This window comes from Harpia harpyja, chromosome 7 (genome assembly GCF_026419915.1).
Source record: "Harpia harpyja isolate bHarHar1 chromosome 7, bHarHar1 primary haplotype, whole genome shotgun sequence".
In the NCBI taxonomy this organism is placed as follows: Eukaryota; Metazoa; Chordata; class Aves; order Accipitriformes; family Accipitridae; genus Harpia; species Harpia harpyja.
The window spans coordinates 3,115,117-3,131,788 of NC_068946.1; the positions used below are offsets into that span (position 1 = coordinate 3,115,117).

General features: G+C 42.1%; 1 protein-coding gene across 5 annotated transcripts in view; it reads right to left on the reverse strand.

Annotated features, from left to right (window-relative positions):
* The window catches only part of MIB2 (MIB E3 ubiquitin protein ligase 2), a 50,525-nt gene that overhangs the window by 24,396 nt on the left and 9,457 nt on the right, over window positions 1-16,672 (reverse strand). For 4 of the 5 annotated variants that reach the window (XM_052792158.1, XM_052792157.1, XM_052792155.1 and 1 more), the window contains exons 2-4: window positions 10,210-10,560; window positions 9,556-9,727; window positions 26-132 (exon numbers count right to left, since the gene is read on the reverse strand). In XM_052792158.1, the coding sequence (XP_052648118.1) occupies window positions 26-132; window positions 9,556-9,727; window positions 10,210-10,456 (526 nt within the window). In that variant the 5' untranslated portion in view covers window positions 10,457-10,560. Of the gene's footprint in view, window positions 1-25; window positions 133-1,622; window positions 1,854-9,555; window positions 9,728-10,209; window positions 10,561-16,672 lie in introns of those variants that run through there. The other variant, XM_052792159.1, reaches the window with a different exon arrangement.

Sequence of the window (16,672 nt, forward strand, 5' to 3'; positions counted from 1 at the left end):
ACAGAACACCTTAAAAGAAGCTTACCATCCTGGTTACCCCACTCCCAGTCGGGGCCACGGACTACTTTAGCCCCCTGGAAAGTCCCCTTTAATGTGATGCGGGTCAAATTCTGTCGAGGACTCACTAGGACTCTGGAAAAACAAAATAAGAGAAAACAAATTAATTTATTGTTACTATTCACACTTTATAAAGCTCTGTTCTGAGGTCTGTCATATGAGGACCAAGTGCACCACACTTAAATACAGAAAAACATGGCTTACGTTCTAAAGAGCATGTAAGAAGTGAGAGAAAACAATAGAATAGCTGAACAGGGTCTTTGACCCTAAAAGCTGGTATCCCCAGGAAGGTCAGAATACTTAGGCACTGTTCCACTGACAGCAGAAAGACAACTAGTGAATAACACACTGGGCTAAAGGCGACCCAGGTTTACCTTCAAACATTACCAGAAAATGAGATCCATGGTGAGCTTTAAAAAGGTTGTTTGTGTTTCAACTGTGAGTTGCAGGTAATTGGGAATAGAGGCTGCTACGTGAGCATGAGGAACAGCCACAATTCAGTGACAGTCTGTGAATACAAACATATCTACACATAAGCAGAAGGACTGTAGTGGGGTCTCTCTCAGGTTGTTAGATACCAGAAGGTCATCTTGTTGACTCAGAAAGCTGAACACATATAAACACAAAGATTCAACATGATTACATTCACTCACTCACACACAGCATGCTTAGCCATGATGGAAAAAAGATCATCCTTCTTTCAAAACTTCAAGAGCCTTGAGGGCGCTGTGTAGGGGGAAAAAAAAAAAAAAAAAATCTAGTAGCTCCAAAGATGAAAAAATTCCCCACACACTCTACGAGATGCACAAACCACAGATTATATTAGGGCAGGCAGCTCACCAAGGGCCAAGCATGATTACTGCGAATGCATGCAAATTAATACTTTTTAACATAACTATTTACCAGCATTCTACAGCATAAGGTACAACATCTACAAACCAGTCATCAAAATCTGGGTTTAGCAACTTCACCCCATTGCCTACACAGAGCACGGGAAGCCCTCCTACAAATATCATCAAGCAATCCAAAACATCATAGCAGGAGGGCATATTAAGTTTTCCTTGCCAGCTGTGCCACTTATAATCCACGTTTCCCAAAGAACAGCCAAGTCAATTAATCTAAGTCTCACACAATTAAAACATATCTTTAAAACAGAGCCTCTGAGGGGGTGGGGAAAAGAGAGGAGTAAGGAGAAAGTTAGTAAGTTCTCCAGAAAGTCTGACATCACTTCAGAGGGAGAGTGAAACCAACTTTCAGCTGCCCTTGTATCCCATCATTAAGTTTAAGGCAATGCTTATGGACATTACTAGGGTGTACACTGCATGAAAGCAGTAATGGCTCAGGCAGTCTCCTAGTTCAAAGTCATAAGGAGTTCAGCACATTTCATAACCTAAGCTGCAGATTGCACTGCCTAGTTCACTTGCTGAAAAGCAGAGCAGATTAGACCAGCAGTGTTGTGGCTAGACTTTCCAGGGTAACACAGACCTTTCTATCAACCCTGCAATCCGCATCACAGGCATACACACCGATCCATCTTAAGAAAAAAGAAAAAAAAAAATACCTACGTGATAGTAAACAGGGGGTCTGATGTCCTGTTAAAGCAGCTTCCAATTCCCATAATGTTACAGCAGCTTCTCTGCTGTTTTTGTGCGTGCTGTTCCTAATGTCTGTTCCCTAGCAGAAAGCTTTCTCATGAGATACCAAGCCACCAAAGTCCTTATGGACCTGTTTGTGTTGCTTGCCCAGGGTACAATCCACTTTTCTAGGTGACTGCAAAGGTGCCACAATCCATACCCGTAATTGCGCACCTCCTCCTGACAGGCTCTTGGCAACTCCCAGACCAGACAGAGCAAAACCAAGTTCAGCAGCTGTTCCACAGGGGAAGGGGAGGGGAAGCCTACTGGGGGTAGGGCTGACCTCAGAATGCTGTATTTATTTTCCATCTAATACCTAGAGAGAGAAGGTGGAGACTCAGAAGGATAAAAAGCTTATGCTTGAACTTACTGTTTACTTATCCATCAAAAGCCTAAGTCTTTTACCTTTCTTAACTTGTTAACAGATCTCCCACCTGTGCTTTACAACCTAATGTGTTTAAAAAGAGGGAGAGATTATTTACACATGCTCTTATAATTGCTGAACATTCATTATCCAGATTGTAGCTCAACAGGAGGGAGATGAAGACTGTTTTTTGAATGGTTAAGATTTTGTCTGTTTTAAACACCATCAAGGCTGGCAGTTGTTATGAAAGAGAATATAATGAAAGAGGGCTAGGAAAAAGCTCAGCTAAAAAGAAACACTGATCAGCATTCATTTTATTGCACTGTGTCATGCACTATAGACTGGCTTCAAAAACCAGCATGGATTTGTGTACTACATCTGAAACAGCTTAGCTACAACATGCTACTTTCACTGTATTTTGTTGAATGCTTTTCTAACAATTTATCAACGACATCTTAGTCAAGCCCTGAGACAAAATGATAAAAATATACTTCTCTCCTCCAAACCCTACTCTCATAAGGGAGGGGTTTCAATGCAAAGATTCTCAGTGGCAGTAAATAGAGCACCAAGCTAAGCTTAAGCAAGACGTTTAAACAGCAAAATAGCCACCATTCATTATATTCCTAGCATAATTTCCCTTTCTGTGTAATCAAACAGCAGTCATTTCCCATCTCAACAGCTCTCACATTTACCTGCCACTTTCAGTGAAATCTGTGGCTAGAGACCAGGAAGACAAAAAGAAAGCTGACCAGTTCAGAAAGCTGAACTTCCTTAAAGAAGCAAGCAGCATAAGAAACTCCATCTCCCATTCTACTCAAACGCTGGAGGCAATCCACCATAACTGCCTTCTTCCCCTGGCCTCACAAAAATTTTGACCTTGTCTTGAACCACACTGCTGACCAGGAACACCAAAGAATGATACGAGAACCAGATGTCCTGAGCTGATACATCTTAGGTTTTAATCTAATTCAACATGTTTTGCTCCAAATTCTGGATAACAACCGAAGTTACTAGTGTGTTGCAAAAATACCCTGGGGATAAATTCAATCACTGCAATATTGCCTTTAATAACAATTTTAATTATGACAGCCAAAGTCTGCAGCCATTTCTGCCCTACAAATGCCAATGATATTAAATTACTATAGAGTCCAGAAAACGCTTGGGAGCATGTACTGTACAGAATGAAGCTATATCTGTCTTCAGCATGCTGGAACCACCCCCCCGTGGATACTCTGCCTGCGCTCAAATTTCACTGAGGTGCTTACACAGCCTTTCACATCACTGAGAGCTACGCTCCAGACAGCTAGAAAAATAGCATCATCCATGCTTTACAGATAGAGATGAGACCCAAAACAACTGACTTCGAGAAGTTTAAACAGAGACTGCTTTTAATTTGCAGTAGCGATCCGAGGCCCTACAGAAGTCAGAGCCCCTTCATACCAGGCACAGCTAACATATTTTGCAAGACAGAGGCTTCTCCACTGCAGACAATTCTTATCTGAAGAAACAAGCACAATGCATGGGATTGGAAAGCAAAAGGGATGGTCACCCTGCAAAACAGAAGGCCATAAATACTGCATTAATCTCTTCAGAAAGGCACAGCTGTAAACTAGAATCTCAGCTCACAGTGGGTACAAACCCACACTCCTCCTAGAACGTATAAAGATCTACGCAGGCTACCTCAAGAAAAGCCAACAAAAAGATCTTACAGAAACTACAGGTAAAACTGACATCAACGATGCAAAAAATTCTGCGTTCTCTAATCTTCCCTAGCAAAGCTTTTACTGAAGCACTTCCAGCAAAGGATAAAGGAAGGAAATTCTGACAGATGGCAGGCGGATGCCGATTGCTCAAGCATGAACCAGACTAAGGCAAGGATGCTAGTGAGGGATCAGGATCACAGAAACCTATTTCAGGAACTGTCTTTACCAAGAATTTCCATTGTCAATCCTATCCTTCCTTGCCAAGGCACAGTTCTTCACAAAACCAGCTGTATAACTCAGATCACAAGGTCTGAGTTGGGCTAAATGCTTGCTGCCTTTTTTGCTAACCTCCAAAGCTAACTCATATCAGACTCAGTTTTGGAAAGCCACAGGGGGCAAGATTTCAGACCAAGGCTACTAAATGTGAACTAAAACACGTGTGTGCACCTAAAACTCAACACTGTATTGCAGACAGAAGGTTTTCTCAACTATGCTCTCAGAGATGTCTATACGCAGCCTTTAATGGCAGAATATTGTACTGACAATGATACAGAAGCACTGGTGAGCATACAAAGTGAAATGTCTTATCGTCTTTTAAACATGACTATTAGTTCAAGACACAAGGTTAAGGATGCTTTAGTGAAGATCTCTCTTGCTTACAGTTTTGATCACGTAATTCCAGAAAAGATAAAGATAAAATATGTCACTGAAATTTAATCCCTATTCCACAAATCAAACAGAATATTCCAAACTAAATAAGGGAAGCCCTAGTATGGGGATATGCCCTAGTGTTCTGCAATGTACATGTTTTTTTAAGGAGGCGCAGTTAGGTAGTTATTTGGTAAATCATGGTGTTTTTTTAAAAAGCAAAATTATACTAATTCATTAATAGAATAAATTAATAAATTCATATTAATAAATGCATTAATACCTAACGAGCATTTTCAAAGCAGTTAGGAAACAAACACATCATGACACAAGAGCCAGATTTGATTCAAAATGCTACTCACCAAAATTTCTTAGTCTAGCAGCTTAAACTGACATTGCATAAATAACACATGTTGAAGAGATTACTATAGTAAATAAACCTGCATCCCCTTTATTGCCTAGTAATCAAACACCCAGCAGTTGTCACTCAGCTGCTCTATCAGCTCAGGCTTAGAGTATAAGCAGTCACAGATGGAAGGCAGGATTATTAAAGCTGCCTTCAATGAGTCTGCATTGCACATGCATACCTCAACGATAGCATGCACTTACTTTTGTAATGTATCTGATTTAGAAATCCAACTGGTAACTAGACTAGACAGAGCTGGTTTAAGAATTATGGCTGAAAATAACACCAAACTCTGTTTTGACGACAGTATAAAACACAACGTGAGAAAATATTTGTATTTCTTATGCTTGATTACACACAACATTTCCCTGTGTAGTTTGGTGGCTCCTCCAACTCCATCGTTCTCCAGAAAAAAACAGGACTTTTGAAAAACTGTTAAGGTTGTGATTTATTGGTGAGCAAAGTCTAGAAAGCAGCCTGGGTAAAATGCACCTCATCCCCTACTGAAATTCAGCTTTGCATCATCCTTGAGAAGGCGATGCATGCAAAATGCCATTGCTGCTTTTGCACTTGAATATAGTAATACTAGTATTTTGTATGAGAGGAAGATTCTCTCAGACTTGATTATTTGCAGAACTCACCAGAGCGTGCCTGACTATTCCAGCACTAACATACACCTGATGAGTTTTGCTTTGCTATCCTGCTTACAGATGCCGATTTATCTTCCAATTACTAAGCATATATTCAAGCAAATGGATACACAATTGCGAAAAAAGGTATTTAGCGAAACTGAGCTGTCCATCCTTTTAAACTAAGGATGAGAGCCTCTCCCAAAACAGCCATAAAACTCAAACCAAACAAGACCAATAAAAACTACCAGCTATTGGCAGATGTCAGGAAGAGATTACTTCAAGTGGCAAAATATCAAAAAAAAAAAAAAATCAGTACTCCCTGCCACCAGAGGTTCAAACTCAGGTCATTTAAGACCTGAAATAGCATTCAGGTAAAGGTGTCTTCAAAGCCTCTTTAGAAAACTGATTGGGAACCCTCTGCAGCGTCTGTCTGGGCTTAATGCCTCTTAAACCCTAGGATTAGCGAGCTGCTACAAACAGTTCTGTGTTGGCCTTGCCTAGGTTTAGCTGCACAGGTGCCATGCGGTGGGTCTGGCAACAGCAGTGCAGGTGGTAGCGATTTGCTGCGCAAGGACATCACACTGTGATCTCTGAAATTGTCCTACTCAAGCCCTTAGCTTCCTCTGTCAAAGGATCAGCAATGGTAGCAGTTGCGAGATCAGATGCATGGTGATGCTCTCTCACAACGGAGTAAGAACGGAGACCACGGAAGGACTGGAAACTCCCAGCTCTTGATCTTTGGTTAAAGAGACATTTGATGTGACAGCTGTGGAATACAGCTGCATTCCATGGTTCTTCTACATTTGATCTCACTGATGGTAAGCCAAGGACTACAATCAAGATATCTAAGTAGCCCCTCCACTATGCAAAACCAGGATCATGGGATGCTGTCAAATCTGGTGGGCTGTCTCTCCATCCACTCCCCTTACAAGATTTCTGACTAATTAACACTCCAGTGTGCTCATCACAGCACTTTGCCTAGGTCTTGAAAGCAACACACTACTGTGTTTGAGGCTCATTGTAAAGAACCAAAAGATACCCATTCCTTGCCAGAGAAAGGAGGTGAGACAATGTTGATCTCTAAGGGAGACTCATACTGTGTTTCATAGCCATTCAAACAACAGCGGGTAGCAACAAAACCTCAAGAAAAAACAAATCCACACAGCAGTTACTATGTCTTCTTAAACACACAGCTTTTTTTTTTTTTTTTTTTTTGGTCCTTGGGGAACTGCCAAAGGTTTTCTCTTCTATTTTATTATGCTGAAAAATAGAGATGAGTGATCTAAGCAATAGTCCTAGTGAGTCATAAGTACGCAATTTTTGTTCTTCGAAAAGGATGCTGCATTGCCTAAGGCAATGTGTCTTTACAGCTTAGACCTCAGTTATTCCAAAGAAATCCTCTCTATGGCATTGTTCAAAGGTGATCTCCCTCCATGCCCCTCATTTCATTTTTTTTTTTTTTTAATTCAGAACATTCAATTCTTAATGCAGAGCAATCTTCAGAACACTAAACCAACAAACCATAGGATTACATTTGCATTAAAGCAAAGGTGTTCCTACTTCTTCCTGCTCCTGCACTGCAAGACATTTCTGAGTAAAATTGTTTCAGTTTGCCAGCTCCCTGTATGAAAGCTCTTGCATAAAACACATATGCATTGCAGTTATAGTATTCTACCATCCAACTCAGTCAAACGACTGAAACAAAAAGCATTTCTGACAGCCTGTTTTCTCCAAAAGCTTAGTGACTTTTAAGAATCACAGTATGTACCTTTCATTCATCTTTAAAATTGCAGCTTTCCACAACCAGAAGCTGCTTCTTTGAGGGTTTCTAATTTCTCTCCATCCCTCAAGCACAGCTACATTCAATTCCTGCCACATAGGAACAGCAGGAAAGATGTTGTATTACCTAATTACAATTACTGCTGCTTTTTCCTTTACGCCTTACTGAGGCTCCCAGAAACCACCACCACATCTGACAGGCTCATGCTGTGTCCCTGATGTCACACACACACCCTTTTTCTTTTTTCTTTTTAATTAGCTGCTTGGTATTAGGAAGATCATTGCTCCTGCTAACACATACTAACGTAAATAAGAATACTGCTACTTTAACAAGACTTAGTATCATAGACTCTATGTCTAGACTTCCTTTTATCAACTCAAAAAAAGTTAATTTATGTCACATCTTCTCTAACCACTGAATGAACCACACTCGCAGAAAAAAGCAAATGAAACAAACCAAAAAGCTATTAAGAGGCAAGCATCATCAGACATAAAGTTCTGCTCTAGTGGACATCTACCTCAAAAGAGCCCTCCAGTGCTTCGGTAACATTCCAGAGCAGTGCTGCAGTGTTTTGTGTAAGTCAAACAACTCACATAGGACAGTAGTAGGTCTGGCAAGTTTACTGGCAGTCTTCCAAGCTCTGTTTTCACACTGACAGCGAGCACTCTACTGCCTAATTCAAATGGCAGCTTGGACACAGATCAGATACAAGCTTTGAAAGGAAAAATTGCTCTATTTACATCTTTCACCATTCCGATTCCTCAGAAAAGGAAACAAGTTCTGCAGAGGGTCAGACTCCTGGGGAGAAATTGCCTAGCAATCTGCCTTTTGACAAACGATAGCATTCTGGGGTGTTCCTGATGAGGGTCAGGAAAGGCAACAGAGTTGACCTGCTGCCCAAGAGAATGCAGCACTGTGCAGTGCCATGGAGAACACATGCAAAGGCCAGAAAATTTGGACTGCTCCGCAACAGTGCAGCCTCTTAGAGTAATTGTTGCCTACTTTTTTACTTTTTTCTTTAAGTGTAAGGACGATTATGTACTGTAACAGCAGAGTGTACCTAAAGCTCCAATTAAAATCACAGGGAGGCACCTCTGAGTAACTACTTGGAGCTAACTATAATATTCAGAGAAAGAGAGAGAAAAAAAATATATGTATATTTTTATATAGATATGAAATCACAAAGCTCATTTCACAATAGGATCTGGCTGGCTTGTCATATTAACGCAAGCTCGAGAAGCATCCTAATCTGGTGGATAAACACAAGCCTCAAAGCTCATTGAGGACATCTTTGGACAACAACATCTATCCCTTTTCTAGCACTCAGAATTCTGGCTCAACCACACCGGCAAAACTATGGTAATCAACTCCAGGGAGTGCTTCCCATATGGGAGGAAAAACAGCTGCAAATCTGACACCACTGTCTTTAGCAAAGTAATTACACTTTTCATTCCGCAGACGAATGCGATGCACAGTGATTTTTCAAGGGGAGGGGACAAAAAAAAAAAAAAAAAAAAAGAAAATCAATGACAGAGACAAGATCTGATTTCCTATTACTTTTCCTAAAGGCAAGAGGATTACAAGATTCATCTTCATGCCCACCTTAGGAGGCGTAAATGAAACTACTGTTGAGACTATTTTTCAGTTCTTCCTCAGGACAGGAGAACAGACCTCATGTTTCAGCACATCATGAATGAGCATAAAATTATGGATACTGGTCCACAAGCATCAGTGCAGCAGTCACTTCCAATAATGCTAATGTGCAGAGTACAGAGTAAATGAGAAGGTGTTGTTCTTCAGTGAACAGTATAGACCCTGATAAGAGATCTACAATTTGGGAGTGCAAGATTGCCGTCAGCCTCCCTGTGGCCACTCAGTTATCTGACAACAGCAGATAGCAAAGCATGTCTAAGAAATTATTTAATTGGGGGTGGGGGCGGACGACCAGAGCAGACAAACATTTTGAATTTTCACCTTAATTTTTCAGAAAAATTCTGCTGAATTCTGTTTGATGTCTTTTTTCAAGCAGCTCCATAGAAGTCCCAGATCCAACCTTACACTATTCTGTAGAACAGTGGTCCCCCAACTTTTTTGATCATGCAACCTTATCAGTAAAAAATTTTGAGCACTCTCCAATATATGTACATTTATTTCTTTATAAATTATACAGACATGTACTAGTGAAGTTCTATTATGTTCTTCCTGCACCTCAATAGATCATCTTGCACACCCCCTGGGGCATGCACACTCCATTTTGGAGACCACTATCATAGAACAGTGACCTATAAAAGTCAATGTGGTTAACTGGACTTCCCCTATAACACCACTTACGGTTGTGAGTGCGCTGTCTCATAGCGCTCGAAGGAGTGAGACAGATCATGCTTGTTGTTCATGTAACACTGTGTGCACAGGTCATAGTCAAAACACATTTTGCATTTCCACCGCATTCCCCGTATACCATGCTTCTTGCAACAGTCACAGATGATGTTAGGGTGACGGACACCTAGGGGAACAAAAGCAAAGGAATGTAAGATGCACACAAGATCCAGAGAAACCAGGCTGACCAGGCTTTTAGAACTGTATCAGCATATTTTAAGGAAAAAAAAAAAAAAAAAAAATCATGTACCATGCATGTATTGAAGATGATGCAATAATATAAAGTGATATGTGTAATATGAAGTATCCATTTCCTGGCTTAAGGGACTCTAATCCTAAAAGTCATGCCAGAATTGAACAGAATGACAAAGTCAGCAAAAGTCAGAGTTAGACTCACAGATAAAAGAGTGCAGAAGAGCCTTTGCATAGAAGCAAACAGGAATTTCATTGTCATGAATTGGCTGAGCATACACTGCTGCTCAGCATCAGTCCACAGGCAGCTGCAAAAGGCTTAACGTTCCAGCTAGCAGGTGAGGCAGGTGTTACATATGCTAAAGGAGATGGATTTACAGCACTAGTGTTTGTGCTTCTTGTCCACGCTATACTTACCTATTTGTGCGTTATCATACAGAAGAAGGTCATAAGCCCCTTGGAATCCAGTCCGGTAATTGGTTCTGTTGCCTTGATCCCACTGCACGACCACAGTCTTATCTGGAGTGGTTGGGCTGCCTGTCCGACCAATCTCAACCACAGTCCCAACATTCCCTTCGCCGCTGTCCTGGCTGCCCCATTTCCAGTCCACTCCACGAACTACCCGCATCCCAACCTGCATGCTGGCATAGGGGTCTAAGTCCATTGATCTGCACAGCAACCCCTAAAATTCTTCCACGTAAGGGGTCTTGGAGACAGGCGGTATCATCAGCAACACATCAAGCATCGTCAGCTGCATGTTCAGCACACCTAATAAGACAACACACAATTAAGTGATGCCACTCAACACACCACATTTTCCCCAGAATGACCTGGCTACGGAAGAGGCCTGACTGCTGAGTAGATAAATCCATACTTTATTTAAAACAGGGATCCTAACAGCTTCAGCACAGATAGGAAGGATACACCAACTAGCCAGACTTCCAAGACACAGAAATACCTGCATAATAGCCAAAAGACTTATTCCAGAGCGCTGGGTATGAGGGAAGAGACCTGGGCAAGAAGTCTTTACAAAACTCCAGTACCAGCCCTTGATTTCAAATTCAGGAATATGCGCAACAGCTACCAGAGACACGGTGGCAACAGAAACAAAAAAGCACAGTAAATAGAATTGAAAGAAATGACCAGAAAAACACCAGCAGCATGATTTTAGCAATAAAACGATAATAGCAGTCTATTTTTCAGGAAGACTCTTCATATGCATCTTACCACATAATACTGCAGTGTTGAGTTTCTCTTGCCCAGAAAGTTAGTTTTGGTTTTGATTTTGGGATACAGGAAGTTTTAAAGAGGTATATGAAAGAAATGTTTTGTCTTTTTGCCAAAAGTAATAGCAGTTTTTTTAAAAAGCGCCAATGTCAGAGAAAAGTCAATCTTTTGCTGCTATTTATCCACGCTAGCTATGGCAGGAACAGGGAACGGTTATCGCTTACCTGCAATAAGCACTGCAGATTTTGTGCTGAGATCAGTAAAAGCTTGGGATAACCTTTCCAACTGTTGCCATGACAATTGGTAAATGAGGTGAATACCACACAGGTGCAGCAAGCACATCCACAACTTCTAATTAAATCAAATAGATTGTCAAAGCCTGGTTTACCTCTTTACTAGAAGATGACAACACAGGGACCATGGCTTTTGATATTTAGGGCCAAGCTGCTGCTTTGACTTCTGGAAAAATCTACTGTAGCATCCTTTTATCTTTGGGCATCCCTGGGTCTCCCTCTTCCTCTCAAGCTATCCATAACATCCAAAATTTTCTCAAACTTTGAAAAAAACAAAACAAAACCAAAAAACCCACCAAACAACAGAATGCCAAGGGCCAAACAGTGTAGGTTCCAAAAGCACCACGAATCTTACCAACTGCCATGACACAGAGCCAGTTCAAACCAGGCTGACAAACCTGGTTTAGCTGACAGGCTAATAGGATGTGTACTCAGACTCGGCAATAGGAGCAGCTTTGTGCCGTGTGACATGTTGTTAACACTACCACCTACCAATAAAGCAACTGAAACCACTGAGGCCTAAAAATAAACTCTTCCTCCAGCCAAACATCCCGTTTTAAATGTATGGAGGAGTAGTTTGATGCAAAATCAAGTTTCTAGCAAGCAGGAAGAGCCCGATTTCTGCTCAGCTTTAGCATCTCTCTAGCTTCAGACTTCTCCTGCTAGGCATCACTGTGACATCCAAACACCTCTCACATGAGAGCGACATCAAAAGCAAACGTCCTTGTGAACTTCATGTCATCTTTCATTCTAATCATCACTAAAGGATGCCTTGGGCAATACTTTCATTTAGACTTCCTTTGTGGAGCTAACATTGCTGACTTTAAGGTGCACCGGTGTTTACTGTCTTTATCAAAGCAGAAATTATCAAAAAGAAAGAATATGGTTTTTAGAAAGCATTGCAGAGCCTAATGAGTTTTGTACAATCCCCTCTTCCTCCAAACCAGAGATTAATAAAATGGACAATTTATTGCTTTAACTAAGAGGCAGAACTGCTTTTTTTAAAAGGGTGCCATCAACCAGTCAAGACAGTCAAACACACTGCAGAGAAAACAAATGGAAACATCCAACAATACAAAGGTACAAGAGAAGCACAGTTCAATTATTGCTACGTGGCTTTTCCTTAAAAACAACAACCACCACCACCCCTCCGTTTCATCCAAGTGAACTGGTGGAAGGTGAGGGGAGGTCATAACAGTGGGAAAAGGAATGGCATGCTTAGAGAGCAAAACAACAAATACCATAGGGTTTTTTAGACAAGCATAGAGTGCCACTCCCCAACCTTAAGAGTTTTATGCTATCTCAGTGGACCTTCTCCCTCTCCCCAGGAATGAATGAAACATCACAGGCTTCAGAACTCTCAGCATTTCAAGGACGGCAATGCCAGTTCCGAAAATTATTCATCATAAAATAATATTCCAGGCTGTGCCACCAACCCATAAAATTTAAGTCACCACAGTATAAAGGAGGACGATGCCTTGCTACCTGAAAACAGCAGAGCAGGCTGACACACTATATATCGTGACACATGCTCAACAGAGCAGTCAAACAGCAGGGTACCAACCTCAGGTCAGAACTGCCTTGGTCCTAGAAATGTGTGACCTACACGCAGGCAAAACCACACTTTCCCTGTGCACCTTCCCACTACTCTTCTGACATCGGTGCTACAGAGATCACTTCTTTAAACCGCCAGTGAAATACAAAAACTACATGAAGACATCTACAAAGAGTCCTGGAGAAATGCATTGTTTCACTGCACTGTGAATTTACTTACAGATGCAATATGACACACCAACGTCAGACATCTTGTCGCAGAACTGCCAATAGACAGCAATCTCTGTCAATATCACAGGTACCAAGTTGCAAGAACAAAAATCCATCTAATTAGTAGCCCATAATAACTTGGATCCAGATGGGAACAGAGTTTTACTGCTGCCACAGGCATCAAGCTTGCCTTGGTTCTGCAGGTCCCTACGACTCATAAAAGAGCTGCACATGTACTCATCCCGCAGCTCTAGGAAGCTATTGTAGTTCAACAGCACACTTGTGATGCTGAATACTAGTTAACAGAGTTGTCTGTGCTGCAATGACCTGTATGCAATCCCTCGCTCACTAATCTGAAGGCTGTCTTCTTAACGTGAATACTCCATTTTCCACATAAGGCGGCACCAAATGCATTCTGCATTCCCATCTAATCTGCAGGGGTGATGCATAACAAGAGTAAAGAACCATTCAAAATCTTTACGAGATGAATTACAATGCTCATGCAGTCTGAACCTTGCTAGAGATCAGCATTATTTACTTCCTAAGTGGAAGCGTTTCACTCATTGAAGCAAATACTCCTCGCTTGATGCTGTCTGGGTCATAATTATTCCAGGGAAGCTGGAATACGTATAGCTGCCAGAAATTATTCACAGAGAAAACATCAGTTTCCTGTGGGATTCCAAAGTAACTGTGAACAAATAATCCACTTTAAAACACAAGCATATTTCTGAATCCTGACCTAACGTTCTGACCTCATCTACTGTGACACAGGAAAGAACAGCCCAGGTGTAATCTCGGAGTCCATTCTTAGGAAATCCCAGTAACACTTAACTGGAACAAAGGGAAAATACTTTCGCGCCTTCAGTCCGCAACATTTTAGTTGCAATAATTGTTGCAACTTTCTGCCAATATTCAAACTGTGCTGTTGGTAGAAGGTGCTCTAGAGGCAGCCTAATATTCATCTCATAAGAGGCAAAGGTTGCTGCTGTACTAGCTACACAGTACATAGAACCAAACAGTGGCATAAGCAGATTGACAAAATCAGTGCTTGTAGCTCGGTTATCAAGTTATTTGAACCCTATGGTAAACAGAGGAAGATGCAGGTGATTTTGTTCCATTTTGTTCGTTTTTTTTAAAGCAGCTTTGTTTTCTCCTTTACACATACTCTGCAGTTTGAATTGTCTTCTCAGGTGAATTACTCCACCTTAGAGAGCTTTGCCTATCCTGAGGATGCTTCCTTAAGTGCTATGGACAATGCAAATCACACACTTTTTCAAAAGAGCAGCCCAAGCTTGCAAAGCTCAAACTTCAATATACCTCTAGTTTCTGACCATCCTTTGTGAACGCAGAGAGAGATGGCTGCAGCAGAACTTTTATTACTGGATCTCTTCCACAGCAGCTCCCTTGAGCCTGAAACACCAAGCTGTCCCACCTGTTAATTCATAAGCCCCCAAAGAAGTCATTATTATGCTAAGCATTTTGGCAAATAACATCATCCCCCATTTCTTATCATTTTCATTCTCTTTGACTCCTCCTCCTCAGTACAGTCTGGTATTTTGGATCTCTCTAATAACTGAAGATCTGCAGCATCCAACACCTACCAAAGAGCTCATGCCACCTACTTACTTTCATCCCCTTGCTCTTCGGTGGTTTTTCCAAGGAATACAGAACACACGCGGGCTACAAACCGCTAAAACCGACGCGACAACTCGATCCTTCGGACCCAGCCCAGGTGCGTTAGGGCAGGGGAAGAGCCCTGCTCCCACCAGAGACCAGGCGGGCAGGCTGCTGGGACAGCAAACGAACCGAAGCAACGGGCCTCCTGCCATCAACCCTCGGCAGCTCCTGACATCGCCCCTAAAGGGGCAGCTCAAGGCTAGCCCAGCCCTGAAGCACCGGCCCAGCCTGTTTCCACAGCCCTGAGCCGAGATAAAAGCCATGTTTCCTTCTGAGAGCCAAGGCAGTCACCCAGGGCCAGAACCTGCCTCCCCCTGACATCTGCATCAGGCTGATAGCAAGCGAGGAGCCACCTCATCCCCTCCAGACAGCACTCAAGAGACTCCCAGCTCTACTCTCCAGCCAGCTGGAGACAGACATGCCTAGGTCAGATTCCCTGGAGAACGACCTCGGTGAGCATCACTATTTTTATGCTTTAAAAGCCATGAATTCTGCCCAGATATCCACAGACACAGCACCAGACCACGTGCGATTCCCTCACAGTAATGTTTTGCATCCTCCTTAAGGCTCTCATTCACGTGCATGGTCTTGAATGCAAGTGCTGGGCCTCTGACGTGAACATAACTATGCAAATGGGGTACACTGGAACAGGGTTAAAGACTGGCAGCTGGGGGCAAAACCTTCACCTTAGTGAATCCTGGGTGGGCTGCGCAGTTGTCACAGGAGTCAAGATTTCCTCCATAAATTCCCATTCAGGGACAGAAAATACATAACATTACTAAGAGGAGAAAACACTCTGTCCTCCGCCTGACAAAAACAGGCAGATCAACGCTTCTTGAAACTCAGTATTTGTTGATTCAACACATATTGTGTTCACGCTGCCCCCATGACACTACTAGGGAGCTATAAACCCATTCTTCCACATGACCTTTTGCACATGGTATACAATGCAATGAGTAAGAAAATTAAGCTCTGGCATCCTCAGCACAATGCAGAGGTGGGTAAAGCAGCTTATTTTAATTAGTAGAGGATCTAAAGAGTTTTACAGCCTGCCTTCTGAGACCCCCCCCCCCCCCCTCCTGCCCCGAGTTCCCCTCTCGTACAAACAGCACAAGAACAACTACACACAGGCTTGAGTTTATTAAATTAACTTGCAACAGACTGGGAGTTAGCTTACACCCCAGCCACCTCTATAGTCTTTCATTCTCTGTGAAACAGGGAAGGCAGAAGTAGTAATACCAGCACAGTAAATTACCATTGATGAGATTCTTCCATTGAAAAGCAAGAGAAAGCACTGAAAGGATTAGGAAAACAGAGCATAACTAACAGAACCGTAACAATCAATAATTGCAATTGGCAGTAACCAGATGAAACGAACGCAAACATTCACAGGGATCACTGAAAAGGACAATGATCCTTTTGGATCAGTGCTTATTAGATCGGTGCTCCTAAGGACTTAACAAGCAGAACAAAGGGATGCCAGGGACATTCCAGCTGTGAATTTTATTAGCAAATGAGTGGAATTGTGCTTCGGTATTTGATCTTCAACTCATCTCTCTCAGGCAAGAGGAAAGCATACCAAGCAGAGCTAGGGCACTGTGCATAAAGACACTATTCACTTGACATCAGCAAAATAACTGCAAGCCAACAAACTCTGTCAAGACAAACGCCACTTGCTTTATCCTTCCTTGATCCCAATGCAGACTGGGCAAACCTCATAAAATGTTTACAGACATCTAGCACAGATAGCCTGGAACAGAGCACATCACCAACACCGCCCGCAACAGCAGAAATCCAGAACAATTTCACTGCAGCACAAGCAAGCAATCAGAATGATGTTTGTTCATTCTTCAGGAGACAGTTCAACAACAAGATGCCAAAGGACACTGGTGGTGGTCCTGCTGGCCTCGTTGCTCATT